The following is a 21112-nucleotide window of genomic DNA, read 5'->3' on the forward strand; positions in this document are numbered from 1 at the left end:
ACCCAGCGAGTCGGGAGGCAAACCCAGATCTGGGGTGGAATGTTTCCAGTGCATTTTGATGCCCATGTTGTGAGTCAGCCGAGGAAGAAAAGTTACATTCTCAACTGAAAGAGAAAGGGGAACCAGAGGGGCCAAGCAACAGGAGGTTGTTGTTTCCCGTTTCCTTGGCCCAGAAGAGTGTGCAAATTCAGATATGTCTTGTTTGACCCTGCAGCCAATTAGCTTCCTGGAAGAAAGGGGGGGGGGGGGGATCGCTGTACTAACCCAGTGATACCCAGAGATCGCCAGAAACTACTAAAGCCTTCAAGAGTTGCGGTCGGCATTTCCAGGAAGCTGTTCACTTCTGCGAGGGCTGTGAGCCGCCCAAGTACCTCGGCTGTGACTGCCGTCCCTCTGTGCAGTCTCGGGACCTGTAACTCTGGGTAGTGCTGTCCCAAATCAGGCCACAGAATGACTAAGTTCAGCGATCCCACAAGGTCACTGCCCCAAACAGGGTCAAAGCTAGGGTTGGAGATCATGGGGCCCGGTGGCCCGTAACTTTTCTAAATACCACGACATCCATACATCATAGTCCGAGGGTTGTAACACACCTTTCAGATGCTGACAGCAGGGTGCCACCTTCGAGAGACAGTGTATTATGTTTTCTCATCCTCTCCAAGAAGTAAAAGGAGACCAGGCCCATGGGGCCAAGAGACATAATAGCATAATTTATTAAAGTTACTATACAACTGTGTCACAGACAGGAATAAAATGTGAAGGGGCACAGGGATCATGTTCAACGCCCTCATTCTGTAGAGACTGAAGTCTCAGGATACTGTACGGACAAAGCCAGGCCCTGGGCCTAGTCCTGACACACAGAAACACAAAGACTTGAGGCTTCTGGTTGTGAGCTAAGTAGATTTAAGACTAAAGCTGTTCCTGGGGTCCCACATTCAGGTGCTTGAATACTCCTGAGGCTGCTAGAGCACACTGTAGGAGACACTTGGAGCTGCAGGGTCATTCGGGGCTGGTAGAGATTGTTATGGGGTGGAAGGGTGGGTTCGCAGAGGTTAGTAAAACCCACCCCTGCCCCAAAACAGTCCTGACTGCCCTTTTCTCCAGACAGCACACACTTGGGGACAGACGCTAGCCTCCTGAGTTATGGACTGACTCGGGAGGAAGAGATAAAAAGCAGTAGCTAGAGGGAAGGCCTGGGGAGCCAACCAGAATACTCCCCCACATCCAGGTAAGCCCGAACACCTCAGCAGAAGACTGCAGGACACTGGTACTAAATCACCTATGAGATATAAACAAAACCAGCAATAACTTAGCAAAATAAATACAGTGATGGTTTTGCTGGGACTGATGAGGAAACAGTTCTTAGCTGTGGGTCAGGAAGACTGAGGTGTGCCTTCCAGGACACCACAGGGGAAAACCCGAAGATGGGGAGCTTCCACAGCGCCAGAGAAGTCCCATGAACTATTCGAGGCCCTAGAGAATCTTCCTGCTAAAAACTGCTTCCTGCTAAAACCTGCTCCCTGAATGTACATTCCTTTGTCTCCAGAAAGGCAAGGCTATCTAGTTTAGGTTCCCTGGTGAAGACCAGGCCTGGCCAGCAAGCCCCCACTGGCTGTCTGTGGGAGGCCCTGGACAGCATGGCAGAAGGGTGGAGCCAAGCGGAAAAACAAACAGTTTGTTGCTAAGAACTGAGCTGTGTTTGCAGAAGGAACTCCATTCCCTCAGGACGCACTCCAATCACCGTCCTTCCAGCTTTTGGGGGCCGAGACAAATTTTGTCACTTCTCTGGACTTGATGAGGGCCTGGCTTTGAGGCAGCTAGACTCCAGTGGACACAGCAGGGAAGCTCTTGTTACACAGAAAAACAGTAACTGGGAATAAGGATATCGTCCTGTTCCTGCTGGCAGGAGAATGTCTTCCCTAGGCCTGCAGTGTCCCGAGGAGACAGACGCTTCTGCTCCATCTGCCAGCAAGCAGAGGATAAGAGCCTGGGGCATGAGCCCAAGACCTGGGGCCACCAGGGTGCGGCGGGAAGTCAGAGTCAGTATCAAGAGCCTGCAGGGGTGGTGGGCTTCTCTGCAGGTCTGAGCGACAGCAACGGCACCATCCATCTCCCGCAGCTCAGGTTTCCACCACTCGGATGAGAGGCATGGGCTTCGGGCTGGGGGGCTTGGATATCCTGACACTGGAGAAAGAGGAGTAAACACTGAGGGCTGCGCTACTGCATCCACTCCACAGAGCATCCACTCCACAGAGCATCCACTCCACAGAGCCTCCACTCCACAGAGCATCCCCTCCACAGAGCCTCCCCGCCACGGTGCCTCCGGAACACTACACTTCAGGGCTGACTCATCTCCTGAGTTCTATTGAAACAGTGGTTTTCAGGCCCATGGAGGGGAAGCTGCGGCGTGACATAGTTATCTGGTGGCAAGGGTGATAGAGATAGGGGTATCTTCTGAGAAGAAGGATATCCACTGAGAAGTGGGTACAGCTGAGATGCCCGATTTTCCTCCAGGATTTGAGGCCTTTTTGTGAATCTCTTAGAAAGGAAAAAGCCTCCTCTAGAAATATGCAAATATATGCACAAATTTGCAATATGCAAATACTATAAATACATTTTACATGCAATTTCAGGGGTTCATATACTTCCAGAAGCCATGCATGGTCCTCCTAGGCTAGCAAGTAGCCTATTGAAGGAACTCAGATTGGAGACTGAGGCAGAAAGCTGGGTTTCAGTCTTCCTGGCCTCAGCCCTGAAGGCTTTACAAAGTTCCTGCGCTCTCTCCTGTCCTGCCTGGGCCCCCTCTCTGCACGTACTCACCTGCCCAGGTTCTCTGTCTTGGCTCGGGTCTGCGTGCTGAAGTTTCCATGACTGACCTGCTTCTCTATCAGATGCTCCATGCGGTCATGCATCTCCAGGTTCTGAAAGGCCAGCACAGGGTTACAGTGGGTCTCTCTGGCTTGCCACGTGTCCCATTCGACTCGCATTGATGCTCCTGTTCACTCCCTCTACACCAGCACACCACCAGCCAGGGGGGTCCTCTCCCTTCGTCTTCATCGCAACATACCACTCCCTGCCTCTGGTACTTGCTTCTCAGTAACTCGGCAACACTAGTCACTTCTAGCTCCTCCTCTGTTTCCTGTATAGCTTCGGTCTTCAGTTGAAAGAGTCATATGCCTTTATCAACAGGCTGGTTTTTAAAGCATCTGTAGTTTCTCTGTTGTTTCCACTTCTGCTTTTTATTTCTATGTATGTCTGTGTGAGTGTATGCCACATGCACACAGGTAGGTGCCTTCCAAGTCTAGAAGAAAGTGTCAGATGCCCAGGAGCTGGACATACAGGTGGTTGTGGGCTGCCAGATGTGGGTGCTGGGAACTGAACTCAAGTCCTCTGGAAGAGCAGCAAGCTCTTAACCGCTGAGCCATCTCTCCAGTCCATACAATTTTGTTTTTGTTTTGTTTTTCCCCCAACATATTTTATCTTAACTCTAGACCCTACTTTCTCTAAATATCCTGTCTCCCATCTGTCTCCCCTATTACAGGGATCTTAACACAGTGGATTGCAAAGTGATCTGAAGGTGGTCAACAGACAGGAAGGGCTCTGCAGCAAAGTAGAAATTAGACTAGGAAGTCACCTTGATAGCTGATTGAACCCATCAGCAGAGCTGTGAGGAATGCCAACTATAGAATGTGCCCTCTTCCTTCAAAGCCTGGCTCCACTGTCAGCAAAACCCACATGCCCAAGATATGCCATGGTAGGTGGCTTGCATCATGATGCTCTGCCCTCTCTGGCAGGGACAGGTCTTACCATTGTCAGCTGCTCCCTGGAAACTCTCAATTCAACTGACCATGGAGCAACACCCCCAGACACCCAGTTCTAAGCAGCTGCTGGATGGGACCAAGCCCCCTCCCTGTGCCCAGGCTTCTCAAGAACCCAGTTCCCTGTTGGGGGCTGTCCCATACACAAACCTCAGCCTCCAGATAGGCAATTTTCTCCTTGAGCTCTTGAATGGTGGCATCCTTGGACTGGATCACAGATTTTGAATTCTGGAGCTGCGAAGACGTAAGAAACATGGAGTTCATCTTGCAAAGACTCAGTCCACACTCACCAAACCCCTCCCTGACTACAGGAAAGCCAGCAGAGTCAAAAGGAGAACTTGCTCTTCTCACATTTTCATTGATGTTTTTATAAAACCTTTCTTTTCGGCCTAGAGAGATGGCTCAGCGGTTAAGAGCACTGGCTGTTCTTCCAGAGGTCCTGAGTTCAATTCCCAGCAACCACATGGTGGTTCACAACCATCTATAATGAGATCTGGTGCCCTCTTCTGGCCTGTAGGCATACATACACTGTATCCATAATAAATAAATAAATCTTTAAAAAAAAAAAACAAAAACCTTTCTTTTTATCACTAATGAAGCCAGAAGCAGGGATGGCAGAGTAAGAGGAAGTGCCATCCTTAACTCCAAAGTACACAGGAGACCATGCAAAACCTAGTCCTTTGGGTTCTGCAAAGTGTAAATTATTTATTCATTCGTCTAGGAAACACTGAGTGCTTACCATACCATAGCTACTGTTCTAGACAATGAGAAATGGCAGTTAACAAAACAAATGCAAAGGGAGCTGGCCCGAAGACAGAAAATGATCCCTCTGGGTTCAGGGAGGACCTTAGGGTCTCAAAACAGTTTTGCAGCTGGGCCTATCCCAAACACACTACTCTGAAGCTCAGGCGGAAGAATTAGGCAGGAGATCTGCGGGAGATAACTGGGTTTATTGTGACTCCATTACTCATTTACCAAAAAGACTTAAGAGTGAAGTGAGACCGGCCTCTTCCCTTTTCCAATGGGAAAACAATGTCAGGGAAGGACAGAGGAAGAGCGACACCTGAACTCCATGTGTGGAATAAGTAAGGAAAGCAGAGGCTTGGGGTGAACACAGGGCAGGTAAAACAGGACCCCCTCTACCTGCTCTATCATCTGCCGGACTTTCCGCTGCTGGCTCTTCAGCATGTCATCCAAGTGGTGGATCTTCTCCCGAAACCCAGCCACTTCCTTTTCCAGAGCAGCAGCCCTGGGAACAGAGACCAGGAGGCTGAGGTGAAGTCACACTTGCCACCAAGTGTGAGTCCCTCCCCTAGGGAACAAGTTTAGAGCTGTAGAGCTGTCTAGTCCAAAGGACAAGAGGCAGCGAAAGTCATTCGCATGCCACTAGGGGGCAGAGTGTTTTGTTCCGGCTTCTGTGGGGTCCTAGGACCACAGTCACACTAAGCAGCCTAAAACCTACCAGGCTAGCTCTGAACTCACAGGTATTGTCTTGCCTCAGCCTCCCAAGTTGCTAGGATTACAGGCATGCACCATCATGCCTTGCCAGGGGCAGATTGTTTGTTTGTTTGTTTTTTATTAACTTTATTATTAAACTTTTTCGCCAGGCGGTGGTGGTGCACGCCTTTAAACCCAGCACTCGGGAGGCAGAGCCAGGCGGATCTCTGTGAGTTCAAGGCCAGCCTGGACTACCAAGTGAGTTCCAGGAAAGGCGCAAAGCTACACAGAGAAACCCTGTCTCAAAAGAAAAACAAAAAACTTTTTCAATATTAAAGCCAGGAGAAAGTTGGCTGCCTTGCATGTTATAAGTTTCTGATTATGCCAAAGATTTAAGTAGGAACTTGGATTATTCTAAGCAAACAAAGCCAAGATCCTCAATAAGAAATATTTTTTCTGTTTTTAATTCTTTTAATTTTTTTAATGATTTATTTTTTTATTCTATGTGCATTAGTGTTTTACCTGCATGTATGTCTGTTGGACCCCCTGGAACTGGAGTTACAGACAGGTGTGAGTCACTGGGAATGGAACCCAGGACCTCTGGAAGAGCAGCCAGTGCTCTTAACCCCTGAGCCACCTCTCCAGCTCCTCTGTCATTAATTCTTTTTTTGGTTTTTCAAGACAGGGTTTCTCTGTGTAGCCCTGGCTGTCCTGGAACTTGCTCTGTAGACCAGGCTGGCCTTGAACTCACAGAGATCTACCTGCCTCTGCCTCCTGAGTGCTGGGATTAAAGATGTGCACCACCTCCGCCAGTTCCTCAAACCCTTATAAATGTCCAATCACAGGAGTGATGGGGACATGTTTTCTTATATAGTATTTGGTCTTGTGTTTCCAGCTCCTGACAAGATGTTTAGATTCTCTAAAAATGCTAAAAGTGTCTTAAGTACACTTAGAAAGTGAATATTGGCTGGGTTTGTAGATAGTTGCAGGATGGAGCTAGTTAAAACTTCAGCCCCTCTCCAACCTCTGCGGGGAGAGACCGACCATGCCTGCACACTGGACAAGTGTTTAAAGACCTCTGGGTCCAGAAATGCACAGGCATGTCAAGAGGACAGCATACACCAACGCCCTGGGGACAGCAGCGCTGCACTCTGGACCTCTCCCCATATGCCACTTCATCTGCTGTTCACCTGAATCCTTTAAGAACCTAATAACACTGTTTCATCAGTCCCCTGAGCCACTACAACAAATTCCTGACCTGAGGAAGCAAGAATCCCACCCCCATGCACGAATTTTGTAGGTAAATGGAAAGGTATATGGGTAGCCTTGAGCATACTAATTTTGACTGTCAGCTAAATGGGGGTGGAACTGAACCCTTGACACATGGGGCCTGCATTAACTCTGGGTAGTCTCAGACTTGAATTAATTGCGGGACCCAGAATCAATGTCAAGAGAGAAGTAGAAAGTTGCTTGATGTCACAACGCTGTGGGCAGAGTTTTTCTTGGTCAGTCACTTCTGAGAATGCCCAGAGGATCCTGAAGAGCCAGCATACTGGCTACCCCCAGTTCTGCCTGAAGACAAGTGCATGATGCTAGAAAGTGGGTAGTACCCAGGGTGAGGTGGCCACAGTGCGCCTGCGCCCCACACCCTTCCTGAACTTCAAACATTCTAAATTCCACTCTCAGTTCTCCACACGAGGGTATGCAGCTGTCAAACGCCATTCCAGAGCACTAATTTGGGTTTTTCTCACCCTTTGTTCTTCTTGTTCTTCTCTTAGTCTGCCCGCGTATGTCCCACACAGAGGAAGAAGAGGTTCTGAACACAGCTATCTCTCAACACCCAAGGGGGAATGATTACAGAAACCCCACCCCATGTGCTTCCGGCCCTCCTCAGTATTTGCGTGTGTCCTCGGCATGTGCATCTTCCCTTACACTTCACCTCTAAGTTACTTAGGATACCTAATACACAAATGCCACAAAATAACTGTTCATTGTTTGGGGGGCCAACGCAACCATGTAGGGTATGCCATGTTTGGTTGATGTCCTAGGAGGCTTGCTCCTTTCTGAGGGGAGATGGAGCAGGAGTTGGATGTGGAGGAAAGGAGAAGTGGGGAGAGAGACAGGGGGTGGGTGGTTGGCAGTCAGGATGTAATATATGTGAGAATAATTTAAAAAAAAAAACAAAAAAAGATTTCTGATAGGAGAAAAAAGACTGACGTAGAATATAACAAAGAAAGAGAGAGAGGGGAGAGAGAGAGAGAGAGAGAGAGAGAGAGAGAGAGAGAGAGAGAGAGACTGTAGAGATTCAGTAAAGAGACAATTTCCCATTTTTTTTTTCTTTGAGACAGGGTCACACTATGTAGCCCTTGGTGGCCTAGATCTTGCTATGTAGACCAGGTTGGCCTCAAACTCATAGCAATCCACCTGCATCTACCTCCTGGGTGCCAGGATGAAAGGCGTGCGCCACCACTGCCAGCTTCAACTGTTCCTGTAAAGTTACTCTGCGTAAAGTCAAACCAGGAAGAGGCTTCGACAAAAAGATGCCCGCACTTCCGGTGCCAGGAAGGGGCTTCAATAAAGATGCCCGCACTTCCCGTGCCGGGAAGGGACTCCAACAAAAAGATGCCCGCACTTTCCACACTTCCGGTGCCAGGAAGGGCTTCAATAAAGATGCCCACACTTCCGTGCCGGGAAGGTCAAGCCTGGGTTGTTCTGAAGTAGAGAAAACACCCGTTTTCAGCCAGAGGGGCTGTGACTGCTGATCTTGCCCTTCAGGTACTGTCTACTGAATATGACTTACACAATGGTGATCAGACTGACTATGGCCTGCGGAGATTTAACTGCTTATTTGTTTGTTATTCATTTATTTTTTGAGCCAAATCTTGTGACATTGCCCAGGCTGGCCTGGGTCTCATGGTCCTTCTGTCTCTGGCTCCTGCGTACCTGGGACAATAGGCACAGACTATCACTACTGCACCCAGAAAGCGCTTCGTTAGTTAGAGACAGAATTTCACCCTGAAGCACAAGCTGGCCTTGAACCCAAAGCAATCCTCCTGCCTCAGCCTTCCAAGTGCTTAGGATTATAGGCATGTGCCACCATGCCCTGCCAACATCTTATTCGGTCCTGAAGACTCAGGAGGCAGTCTTTGCTCTGTGGGTCCCACGGATCTGGGACCTCTGATCCCCTCTCCTCAGAGAAAATTTTTCACATTTTCTTGGAGGCAGAAAACTCAGTAATCCCCCCCACAGGCCTCCGAGGGCAGCAGCAGGTAGTTCTTGGTTTCTATCTGAACTGCTTAGAGCAACAGGAAGTCTTCAAGAAGCTATCGTCCTGTCTCGTCACATGACCTTCGGGAACTTCCAGTGTTTCTGGAGTGGCATGCCCACCAAAAGCTCCTGTGGGGAGAGCCGAAACAGCCAGTGCTTCTTCGGCTCTGCCTGACCTTAGCTCCCAAACCGTAAAACCCTTTCCTTTAGGTTGCTGCCCCCACGTTAAAATGAGCTCCTGAAGAAGACGGCCTTCCGAAGAGCACCTGCCTGGGTGGGGCTCCACCCTGTGTGAGCACACTGAGTTGGAACTGGAAGATCTGACCTCAGCGCCAGCTTCCTTCCAGTCCTGGCAGCAGGCCTCACCTCCCGCCCTCTTTCTTACACCCAACTTTACAGGGAACAAGGGCCCTTACTTTTCTCTTTCTGCTTGGCAGTCAGCGTTCTTGATCCGAAGCTCCTCTAGGGCCATCTCCCCTTCCCTGACTTTCAACAGTAAGTCTTGATGCTCCTGGGTGAGACAAAAAAAAAAAAAAAAGGCATGTAGCAGGAACAGACGTCAACAGAGTCTGTGCTTGGGGTGAAATGGGTACCTGAACTGGGTCTGGGACTATTGCCAAAGAGCAGCAGGCCAGGCTGGTTTGATGGGCGCCGTCCCCTGTCAGGGACAGCCTTTCCCACTTTCAGCACACAGAAACTTCCCAGCCTCACCCAGCTGCTGGCGGGAGAACCAGGCCCTATGTTGTGCAAACCCACCTGCCAGCCCTGGTCAACCAGGTAGATGACTGGCTGCTAAGAGAGTCTTCCGAAACCCAAAAGGGGCATCTGCATAAAAACAGGTCTAAGGTGGGAATAGTTCCGCCTGTAGTGGAAGGAGGTGGAGGCTAGATGTCCGACCTCCATTCCTAAAGTGCTGGAAGGTATCAGAAGGGATGTGCATGGCTCCTGGGAGGGAAAGAAGCCTCGGTCCCTTCCTGCCCCAGGGCTGGACACTGAAGCCAGAACAGCACCATTACCGTCTCCATCCCCAGCAAGCGCCTCTGTAGCTCCCCGACTTCTGCCGACTTCTGCTCCACTCTGTCCTCCTCTCTCTGAAGGGCCACATTACTCTGTTCTGCTTCTCGTTGATACTGGTTGAGTGTAACCTATGACGTGTGTTCAACGGTGGAAGGAAAAAAGAAAAACATAGATAAGCCTTAGAAAGAGAACCTGGGATGGCTTCAGAGCCATGATGGGACAAAGGTGGAGACTAACTGGCCCCTCACAAACTAAAACCATCTCCAAGGTTAACTGGCACAACCGTTCATCAAGATCCCCTGGCCAACACCTTCAGCACCTCCATGACCCTCCAGTGCTGACCAAGCCCAGTGTTGTGGCTTTCCTGCTAATCAGAAGTAAATGGCCCAGGAGACGCACTCCCAGCCTGCCATTTCCCCACTCCTCCACTTCCCCACCAAGGCCTGCACCAGGTGCTGCAGCACACAGGTTCTGTCCTTCAACAGATGAGAAAGCACTTCGGAAGGAACAACAGAATTCTCGATTGTTAGAATGAGAAAATAAAGAACTGGCCTTGTTTCCTCTTCCTACATCTCACCAACTCAGATATCCCTCTGAACGTCCTTCTAGCCTGAGCAGGTTCTTTTCAGGTTCTGTGTGCCCCTGAGCACAGTACAAGTTCCTGCCACAAGGCCTGGGGTCCTTCCACACTTCCAAAGAGCCGCAGGCTTCCTTGCATGCAGTAACTGCTCGTCAGGTTGGGGAGGAGCTGCTGTTCATTTAGTCCAATACTCTCCCTGTCACAAATCAAGCTAATGGCAGGGCCCATGCTACCACCAAGAACTTCACCATCCATTTCTCTGCTTCCCACTCACCCCAGACACCTCATCATTTGGTAAAAGAGAATCCAGATAAGCTCTAGAAGGCCTGGGTGAATCAGGGAAGAGAAAGCCCAATGCAGAGAGTATGTGATGGGACCTGTCTACATAACACACCTGCCCTAGCCAAGCAAATTCACTGCAAATCCCTCCTGACAGCAGGCAGCCATTAGAACAGGAATCCATGCTTTTTTTTTTTTCTTTTTAAAGATTTATTTATTTACTACGTATATAGTGTTCTGCCTGCACACCAGGAGAAGGCACCAGATCTCATTATAGGTGGTTGTGAGCCACCATGTGGGTGGTAGGAATTGAACTCAGGACCTCTATTAAGAACAGCCAGTGCTCTTAACCTCTGAGCCATCTCTCCAGCCCCAGGAGTCAATGCTTAATGACAGGTAATACTTATGATAATTATCAATCTTGCCCTCTATACCTCCAGGTTCAGAAAAGCAGACTGGACAAATCTTAAGGTTAAGAAACACTCTCAATCATGTGTATTAGTGTAAAACAGGCCAGCTTCTTGGGCAGGAGCTTAGAAAAAGGGTTCTTATCTCAGTACATAAACACCATGCTCAGGCTGACGTGTGCCCGAGCACAGAGTTAACAGAGCCATGATCCTAATCTCCAATGTCTATCACAGAATCACAAAGATGCACAAAAACAAACCTACAAAAATCAACAGGCCTAAATAAAAAAACCAAACAAACAAAAAAACCCCAGACTCGTTTTCTGAATCTGTCCCAGCAGCTCAGCCCGCCCTGTCACATAGGAAGGAACCAGACCTAAGAGGCACCTGCTGCAGATGGGTAAATAACAGCCCCACTATCCCAACTGCCTTGTGCCTGCAGCTTAAGTTCAGGTTCCTTAGGAGCAGCAGGCTCCACCACAGGCAGTCAGAAATGACAAGCATGTTTGGAATGCCACAACTTCTCAAGGCCTTCCAAGACCTAAAACTGCTCAGGGCTACGGCTTCAGCCCCCTTTCCTTGTATTTCTTCCAGAGAATAGAGGAAATAGATGGTCATCAAACATATATACATAACCAGACTGTCTAAACTATGTCACAGGAAAGAGACTGGGAACTCCATTAACCAAATGGCTGCTTTGCTCACAAACTAACTGGTCTAAAAATTGTCCCAAGTCAAACTATGCATAACAGGGAAGTCTGCTAAGAAACCCGGCACTGCAAAAAACCAAGTCTGTCTCCTCTTCTAAACCCACCCGAAGCAAGTGCTCACACACAGCCTCACACGGTCCTTCGTGAATCCATCCAACAGAACCTGAAATCAGCTCTAAGAAAGGCTTCACCGTGACTCAGTTTCCTTAACCGGAAGCATTCTGTCATTCTTGGTCTTCTTCTTCATTCTCATCCTCCTCTCAAAAATCTCCTTGTTTGGGGCTGGAGAGATGGCTCAGAGGTTAAGAGCACTGCTTGTTCTTCCAAAGGTCCTGAGTTCAATTCCCAGCAACCACATGGTGGCTCACAACCATCTGTAATGAGATCTGGTGCCCTCTTCTGGCTTGCAGGGATATGTGCAAACAGAACACCGTATACATAATAAATAAATAAATCTTTAAAAAAAAAAAAAAAAAAAAAATCTCCTTGTTTAGGGTCAGGGGATGGCTCACAGGTAAAGGTGCCTGCCAGCAGGCCTGGAGACCGGAGTTTGATGCAGGGAGCCATATAGTGGGAGGAAAGGACCAACTCCAGCAAAGAGAAACCCAACCTCCACACATGCACTGTGACAACCTCCCACCCATAACGGAAAACAAAACAAAACAAAACTCTTTTCTAGTTCCATGAAAAAGTTCAGGCTGGCCCTCCTCCTTGCACAAGCTCCCAGTGTGCCTGTGACGAATATAATCCTATCATATTTTATTTGTGAGTGAACAATAACAAGTAACAGAAGGCTAACTACACAGTATAGACAGGAAACTGCCCAGTGCACTTCATTTTATACCCAAAGAGTTTTTCCACAGTGAACCGAAGACCTTGAACACTCTTAATAGAAAGGGGCTTTTCCTGTTTGTAGATTTTGTTTTTTATTCATTTATTTTTAAAGATTTATTTATTTACTTTGTATACAGTGTTCTGTCTGCATGTATGCCTACACGCCAGAAGAGGAAACCAGATCTCATTACTGATGGTTGTGAGCCACCATGTGATTGCTGGGAACTGAACTTGGGACCTCTGGAAGAACAACCAGTGCTCTTAACCTCTGAGCCATCTCCCCAGCCCCTTGTTTTTTATTTTTTAACCCTCTAAAACAATCTAGATTATTGGGGGTGGGAGTGGGCTGGTGAGATGGCTCAGCAGGGTAAATGTAGTTCAATCCCCAGGACCCACAAGGTGGAAAGAGAGAACTGACTCCTGTAAGCTGTTCTCTGACCTCCATGGCAGTCAAGTGTCCTCTACCCACTGCACAAATGACTGACTGACTGAATGAATGAATGAATGAATGAATGAATGAATAAGTAAATAAATAGGCATAATTTTTTCCAAAATCAACTAAAGAGCCAGAAATGTAGTTCACTGATAGTGTGCCTGCCTAGTGTGCGTTAAATCTCCAGGACCACAGTAGATGGATGGATGGATGGATGGATGGATGGATGGATGGATGGATGGATAGAGAAAGAGAGGAGAGAGAGAGAGAGAGAGAGAGAGAGAGAGAGAGAGAGAGAGAGAGAACAATCCAGCATTTGGGAAGGTAGAGAATCAGAAATTTTTCAAAGCCAACTTTGGCTACTTGAGACCTTGCCTCAAAAACAACAGAGGTTGAAGACAGCTCAGTGGATTAGAGGGCTTGTTGCCCTTCCGGAGGACCCAGGCATTTGATTCCCATCACCCACCTGGCAGCTCACAACCATCTAGAACTGCAGTTCTGGGGATCTAATGCTCGCTTCTGACCTCCGTAAGCACCAGGCATGCATGTGATACACATACATGTAGACAAAACAGTCATACACATAAAATAAATAAAATCTAAGAAAAAAATCAACCATAACAATAATAAAGGTGACAAAGCCCTGTGTGTCCACCAGCATAGTTACTTGACAACACAGATTTATTCACTCACTCTGTCTACGTTTATGAACGACCTACCTTATGCCATGTATTATACCAGGCACTTGGGTTCTGTGAACGTGATAGCAACAGTCCCTGCCTACAAGGAGCCTCGGTCTCTGTGATTCTTAATATGGTACACACAGCAAAGACTTATGAATTATCTGTGGTCCCAGACCAGGACTACTACTCAACTTCAGTAGAGCAGAAAATCAAGATCCAACCTTCAGGGGCTAGCCATGTAGCCTAGAGGCAGAGCAATGCCTAACACGCACAAGGGAGACTCAGTCCTCAGCACTGCAGGGAAGGAAAAGACAAGACCTGACCTTGGAACTGCAGCCAGAACTGGACAGCAAACACTTTAACATCAGGGAAAGCGGAGGCAGACAGGAGGTGTGCGAGGCTTCAAAGCGTTGCATTTCTTGTTGGCTACCGTCCACCCAGACAACACCCAGAAGTCCACGCTGAGAAAGTCACTGGCACTTCACCCAGGAGCCAATCCTTAGGGCCCCTTCTCTCCAGATCCCAGATCTTACCTCAAAAGCCACACGGTCTGACTGGTGTCGCCGCTCAGCCTCCTGGAGCTTGGCAAGCAATTCCTGCACCCTCTTCTTCAAGCTCTCAACATCTTCACTCATGTAGTTGTCAGCCTAGAAGAGGAGCAGAGAACGGAAAGGAATATTGCCACATCTGTGACCTGGTAAGAGAAGGCTGCCGCCCTGCCCGACGCTGGGGTTTGCACAGCCTGTGCGGACCACCCTCACAAAAGAATTAGCATCACGGCAGGGTACACAAAAACATTCTCAAATCACTCAACGATTTAGGACACAGTAACTCTGAAACACACCAAGGGAATGGTTTCTTTTAAAAGACTTAAATTTTTTACATTTATTTTGTGTGTTGGGGTGGTGTTGTTGTGCCACTTCACACATATGGAGGTCGGAAGACCACCCATTGGAGGTGGTTCCCTCCTTCCTTTCTGTGGGTCTCAGAGACTTCAGGACAAACCCAAACTTGGCCACAGGTAGTGTTACCTGATCATCTCACTGGCTCAGTGGAAAGACTTCTTGGGGCGGGTGTGTGTGTGTGTGTGTGTGTGTGTGTGTGTGTGTGTGTGCGCGCGCGCGCTGTCTTTATGGGCATGCTCTGCCTTCCTCCAGATAAGAATGCTTTATTGTTGTTGTTCTGACATAAGGTCTCATTCTGTAGCCCAGGTTGATCTGGAACTCACTATATATAGTTCCAGTCTGACCTCAAATTTGTAGCAATCCGGCCTTGGCCTTCCTCGGCTAGGATTAAAGGTATGAACTACCAGTCCCAGGTTCAGAGGAGAGCTCCCCGAGAACAATGACCTTGCTCCCTTTTGGACTAGGCTCCCATCACATGGAGGGCGGGCAGCCCCGAAGCCCAAAGGCACATCTTTTGCTGTTTTCACAACTCACACCAAGATCAGCAACGAAAAGGGCTGTTGGCTGGATAGACAGGTTTAGAGCAAAAGCAGGAGGCACATGGATCTGATGTGAGGAAGAAAAGGGTGTCTCACTAGGTGAATGCTAGCTGTCCCTCCCAGACACACCCAACCGTGGGCTGGTGGTAAGGCTGAGCGGGCGGGCGTGCAGGGTCTCGCTCTCACTTCTGCTGCAAAGGCATGCACACTTCGTAACTCCGAGCGTCTGACACACGCTCCCAGTCTTGCACAGTGGGAAGCAGCAAACCCTTCACCCAGCACAGAACTCGACATTCCTAGCCTTTGCATTCCTCCTAGCTCCCGTGGGCTCAATTTCTAAATGTGTGAAATGGGAAAGACTACTCCTCACCACGCCTTGCCTCGCAGGCTGTCTCCAAAGTTGGGAAGGCAATTGTCTGGTGGGGCTCGGAGCTTATAAGAATATAGTCTGACACTGCCAGGTGCTACTATAATTTATTACCAATAACTTATTTGCCAAACATGGTGCTCCGTGGAAAAGGAACAATCCAAGCTGCACCACGTAGATGGACTCACACTTGAAATTTTGACATCAATGGAGTCACTCTGTCGGTTCCTCTCTAGCCTCACTCAAGCACCCAGGCCAAGTGCAAACACTACAACAGGCTCCTGGAATGTATCCCTGACACACTTATTTCAACTGTCTTCTCATAAGACCCTTCTAATGACATGGAGATTTTTTTTTAATTAATTAAAAAGTCAGAGGTTCAGCTCTGTAGTAGACTGCTTGCTTAACATGTGCTTAGAGTTTAATTCCCAGCACTAGAGAGATTTTTATCATGTAATACAATATAAAACAACAATAAAAGGCAGTTATAAAACTATTTGTGAGAGGAACAAATAACAAACGAGGCTTCAAGCTGACATTGATCCTCCTGCCTCAGTCTCCCATGTCCTGAGATTGCAGGCATGTGCCATCATTCATGGCTCAACAGACCAGACTTTCATTCAGTAACACAAATAGACTCTAAAAATGTTATTTTGAGCAAAATGACTTAAAAGATTTAAGTTCATATAAACTGAAATCACTTTACAGTGATTTTATTTAAAGTCATATATTAAGTATTTTATTAAGTTTGTGGGAAAAGAAGAAAAAACAATTCAATCAGTGACAGGCCTTGCTGGACCCATGATATGCTGTGACTCAACTCTATACATGAAGGCCAAAAAACCCAACCCAAAGAACTGTCCTTGGGGCTGGGTGTGCACTTTAGTGGTAGAGGCTGTAACTGTTGAAGAGACCCAGGTCCAGTCCTCAGCACCAAACAGACAGAAGCCCTTAAAAACAAAACAAACAAAAGGCACCCACCAAAGAAACTGGAGGCAAACAAAGAAATGCAGTGTGTGGTGCAATCTCAAAACTGTAACTAAGTATCTGCACGGATGAAAAGGCAGAGGGAACGTCACCCAAGTGTAACTCTTGTCCCTCTGGAGACGAGACTGGACAGAGAGACGGAAAAGTGAGGGATTATGGGGAGAGAAAGAAACCTGCATCCTGGAACCTGGCTGGGAGACAAAACTGAAGAGCACCCATACAGCCAAGAGTGCTCAGACACACTGCTCAGTTTCCTAAGAGAGAGTTAAACAAGGGAACTAAAAATAACAAATGAACTAAGCTTATTTTGGACCAAAATGTTGTAAACATGACCATATTATCACTCCTCTCTCATCCCAAACACCCAGACAATATACCTCATAAATCGCCTTACAGGGTGATGAGATACAGGCTCAGTGGATAAAGGGGCGGCTACCAAGTCTCACGACCGGAGCTTGACTCCTGGAACCCACGTGGTGGAAGGAGAGAACCATCTCCCTCAAGCTGTCTTCTGACCTTCACACACATTTGGGGGCATTCACATGTACATGTACACACACACTCAAGTGCACACACACAATAAATAAAGATGTAAAAAACTATGTTTTAAACCACCTGACAATTTCATTTACAAAAGAAATTCTTTAAGACTAGAAATCAGCTCATATTTTTACTCCATTTTTAAACTTAAAACTTAAGTTTTGCTTAGTCTTCAAATCGTGTTGTAAATGATGTCCTCTGAGCAACGTAATCTAGAAAGCCACAATATCACAAACCGCTACTGTAAAGACAGCCTCTCTGGCGAAGCCTCGAGCTCACCCTCTCTGGTGCCCCACACTGACATCTGGAACATGTACTGTCCCTTATCTTTACTAACAAACTGCCAGCTCTGCTTCACTCTGACTCATCCTGGAATTATCTGCAGTGTAGTCAAGAATCTGGCTCTTCCTCCTCAGTGGCAATCCCTAAGGGAAGGTGAAGTCCTCAGGATGCTTACAGGCTACTGCTGCCACTGATGCAGAGATTAAAACTGTTCAAATTTTTCTTTTACTTTTGTTTCTGAATTTCCAAGATTTTCTACAGTTAGTATATTTTATGGTGGTAGTCTGAATGTAATGGACCCCCATAAGCTCTTAGGGAGTGGTACTATTAGGAAGTGTGGCTTTGTTGGAGTGGGTGTGGCCTTGTTGGAGGAAGTATATCATTTGGGGGCGGGCTTTGAGGTCTCATATATGCCCAAGCCACGCCCAGTGCCTCAGTCCACTGTCCACTTCCTGCTGCCTTCTGATCAGGATGTAGCCAGCACCATGTCTGCCTGAACGCCATGATGAGAATGGGCTGAACCTCTGAAACTGTAAGCAAGCCACCTCAATTAACTGTTTTCCTTATAACAGTTGCTGTGGTCACGGTGTCTCTTCACAGCAAAAGAGACCCTAACTGAGACATTTATTCTTTAATCCCACAAGGTAACAAGCATCTTTTTTTTTTTTTTTTTTTTAAAGTACAGCAACTGAGGAGAATGAAGCCTTATGGACTAACATGGAAAGACTTAAATAAAGCCGGGCAGTGGTGGCCCACGCCTTTAATCCCATCACACTTAGGAGGCAGAGGCAGGAGGATCTCCGTGAGTTCAAGGCCAGCCTGGTCTCCAGAGCAAGTTTCAGGACAGCCAGGGATACACAGAGAAACTCTGTCTCAAAAAACAAAAAACAAAAACAAAAAACCAAAAACACAAACAACAACAACAACAACAACAAAACCTTAACTAAAAATCAGAGGCTGGGAAAGCACCTCAGGAGTAAGAGCACTTGCACAGCATGCCAGAAGGAAAGCGTGCAAGGAGTAACGTGCTTAACATGATCCTGGATTTGAGAAATAGACGGACATATGTTTACTTAACGTATGTACATATTGTGCATGTATTTAAATGAGTGTCTGTGCATAGAAATAATGGTACTCAACTTTAAATAAGTATTAGACTCACTTAAACAGAGCTTTAAAAAACTATGGTGCTGGCAACACAGAGATGACCCAGGGGTTAAGATATCTTCCTGCTCTTGCAGAGGATCCAAGTTCAGTTCCCAGCACTCACGTGACGGCTCAAAACTGTAACACTAGGTTCAGGGGACCCAACAGCCGCTTCTGCCCTCCGTTGGTAGGGACCAGGCACACACGTGGTACACGTACACACGTCCTGGCAAAACACTCATGAACATTTAAGAATAGTTACTCTACATGTCTAAGGATGGGACCCAGGCACCACATCCTTTAAGGCTCGTAAGGCTCATCCAAGGGCCAGCCAAGCAGAGACCTCCTCTAGGAGGACCCACCCACTTCACTCTGCCAACAGTGGCTACTCTGTGAGCTCGGGGAATTTCCACTTTTTCTGTCTCTGTTGTTAGATTTTTATACCAAGTAAGTACGAGGTGGGATGGCCAGGGAGCAGGGGATGCTGCCTGCTGGTTGAGCTCTGCCCACCGTGGTCTCCCCTGTTACCTACCTCAGGTGGGCTGCTGTAGAAAGTCATGGGACCCTGACTAAAGCCATTTGGCTTCTCTAGTACCACCTGTGTAAAGAAAGATAAAGTCAGGAGTTAAAAACAATTTAACCAGCCAAGCAAACAATTTTGATGCAGTGTCAAACCCTACAGACCAGTGAGATGGCTCAGAGGCACTTGCCACCAAACCTGACAACCTGGGTTCAATCCCCAGAACCCACTTGGCAGAGGAGAGAACTGACTCCAGCAAGTTGTCCCCTGACAGCCACATGTGTGTCATGACATGAGTGCATGAATACACACACTGAACACGTGTGCATGCTCACATGCAAAAGAAATGTAAAACCATTTTTTTAAATCTTTTATGGAAAGAGATAAGGAAAAGGGAGGAAGAAAAGAAGTAGGAAAAGGCAGAAAAGAAAGAAACAAGAGAGGGAGAGATTTCCAGAGCTCCACGAGAAAGCAGAAAGCAGAGGGTAGCAAGATGGCCTTGAAAGGGAACTACAACCCGTGGGGTGGAGGAAATAGACCTCAGGCTAACGCCTGCAGCGGACTGGAAAACCTGTGAGGCACATCCCTCCCAGGAATACAAGCCACTGCTTGCCATAAACACTGCGCTTTCCTTTTGGTGGGGATCCTGACAGGTTTTGACAAAGCGCAATGAAGAGAGGAAAAAGCTTTTGCTACGATTCTGTCTAACCCAAAGCTAGACCGTTCATCATGTGACTGCTCATTTGTGCCAACAAGGGGCCTGGGCTTTGTGGCCTGACTCTGACTATGCACTTGACAAGGTGCCTCCCACCAGCCAGGTGTGACATCAGGCCTCAATAGTGCTTTCAGCCAAAGGGAAGTAAATTTGGAAACATCCAGCACAGGAAACCCAGTCAAGACAAGGAGGAACTCTTCTGGTACCAGCTGCTAGGCCATTGTTCCCTTAAGAACAGGGAGGGGGCTGCTGGAGAAAGACCATCTGACTCAAACCAAAAGGCAAACCAAGGAGACAGAATTCAGGTCTCAGGAGCCTGAATGAGAAGTCAAGAAGAGCCTGCTCTGCTTCTGAGGGCATTCCTGCCCTGGAACTTTGAAAAAGCTGGGCAGCAGAATCCCATACTACCTCCCAAAGAAGATTTATATAGTGTTTGCTCCTACATTGCTAATACCTCTGCATCCTACATCTAGGTCAGGCTAAGGACACAGGGACAGGATGATGAACCTCTAACCTCATGGAGTTTCCCAGCCCAGGGCTGAGATAACTGCATACACAGATAATGGACTGGACTGACGGCAGCTCTTACAGAGGGCTTGGCTGTGATTTCCAGGACCCACATGGCAGCTCAGAACTACCTATAACTTCAGCTCAAAGGATCTGATACTCTTGGCCTCCTGGGACACTGGGCACATTGCATGGTACATATACGCACAGACAGGCAAACACTCATACACATAAAATAAAATAATAAATCTAAGCTGGGTGTGGCAGCACACATCTTTAATCCCAGCACTTGGGAGGCAGAGGCAGGTAGATCTCTGAGAGTTCAAGGCCATCCTGGTCTACAGAGTGAATTCTAGGATAGCTAGGGCTACATAAAGACCTTGTCTCAAAAAAAATAAAAAAATAAATAAAATAAAATAAACACACAAACAATAAATCTTTATTTTAAAAAAAAAAAGACTTCGCCGGGCGGTGGTGGCGCACGCCTTTAATCCCAGCACTCGGGAGGCAGAGCCAGGCGGATCTTTGTGAGTTCGAGGCCAGCCTGGTCTACAGAGTGAGATCCAGGAAAGGCGCAAAGCTACACAGAGAAACCCTGTCTCGAAAAACAAAAACAAAAACAAAAACAAAAACAAAAACAAAAACAAAAAGACTTCTGGGGTTGGGGATTTAGCTCGGTGGTAGAGCGCTTGCCTAGCAAGCGCAAGACCCTGGGTTCGGTCCTCAGCTCCGGAAAAAAAAAAAAAAAGACTTCCATTTCTACTTAGGCTCACCCAAGTTCGGCAAGATCAACTTACGAGAAGTTTGGATGCACAGGTGATCGTTCAAGGCTACGTGTGTTGGGAACCCTATTTCTGTGAGTTCTCAGGAAGCCAGATCCCCTCTGTGCTCTCCCGTGGCCATGGCTTGAGAGTCAGCACCATTCCAAAGTACCTGTATCTCCTGCCGCTGCAGAGGGTCTCCTGGATTCCTGTCGAGCTTGCTACTTATATCCTCCCGGAGCTTCTGCAGGCAGTTCCTGGCCTGGTAAAAAGAGGGCCAAGACACTTCAGACTCAGGACAGGGAAAGCAGACTTTTGGGTCATCCCCAACGCATACTACTTTCAGCCTGACATTGTGCTACACAGTGGCTGCAGATGGAG

At 47.6% G+C, this 21112-nt stretch overlaps 1 protein-coding gene across 2 annotated transcripts in view; it reads right to left on the minus strand.

Annotated features, from left to right (window-relative positions):
• Positions 1-692: 692 nt before the first annotated feature.
• The window catches only part of Tuft1 (tuftelin 1), a 44039-nt gene continuing 23619 nt past the window's right edge, over positions 693-21112 (minus strand). For both annotated transcript variants that reach the window (XM_059264878.1, XM_059264877.1), the window contains 9 exons: positions 20904-20993; positions 18761-18826; positions 13996-14109; positions 9536-9664; positions 8936-9030; positions 4959-5064; positions 3966-4049; positions 2818-2918; positions 693-2181 (listed from right to left, as the gene is read on the minus strand). In XM_059264878.1, the coding sequence (XP_059120861.1) occupies positions 2118-2181; positions 2818-2918; positions 3966-4049; positions 4959-5064; positions 8936-9030; positions 9536-9664; positions 13996-14109; positions 18761-18826; positions 20904-20993 (849 nt within the window). In that variant the 3' untranslated portion in view covers positions 693-2117. The remainder of the gene's footprint in view (positions 2182-2817; positions 2919-3965; positions 4050-4958; positions 5065-8935; positions 9031-9535; positions 9665-13995; positions 14110-18760; positions 18827-20903; positions 20994-21112) is intronic.

Source organism: Peromyscus eremicus, chromosome 6 (genome assembly GCF_949786415.1).
Source record: "Peromyscus eremicus chromosome 6, PerEre_H2_v1, whole genome shotgun sequence".
NCBI lineage: Eukaryota > Metazoa > Chordata > Mammalia > Rodentia > Cricetidae > Peromyscus > Peromyscus eremicus.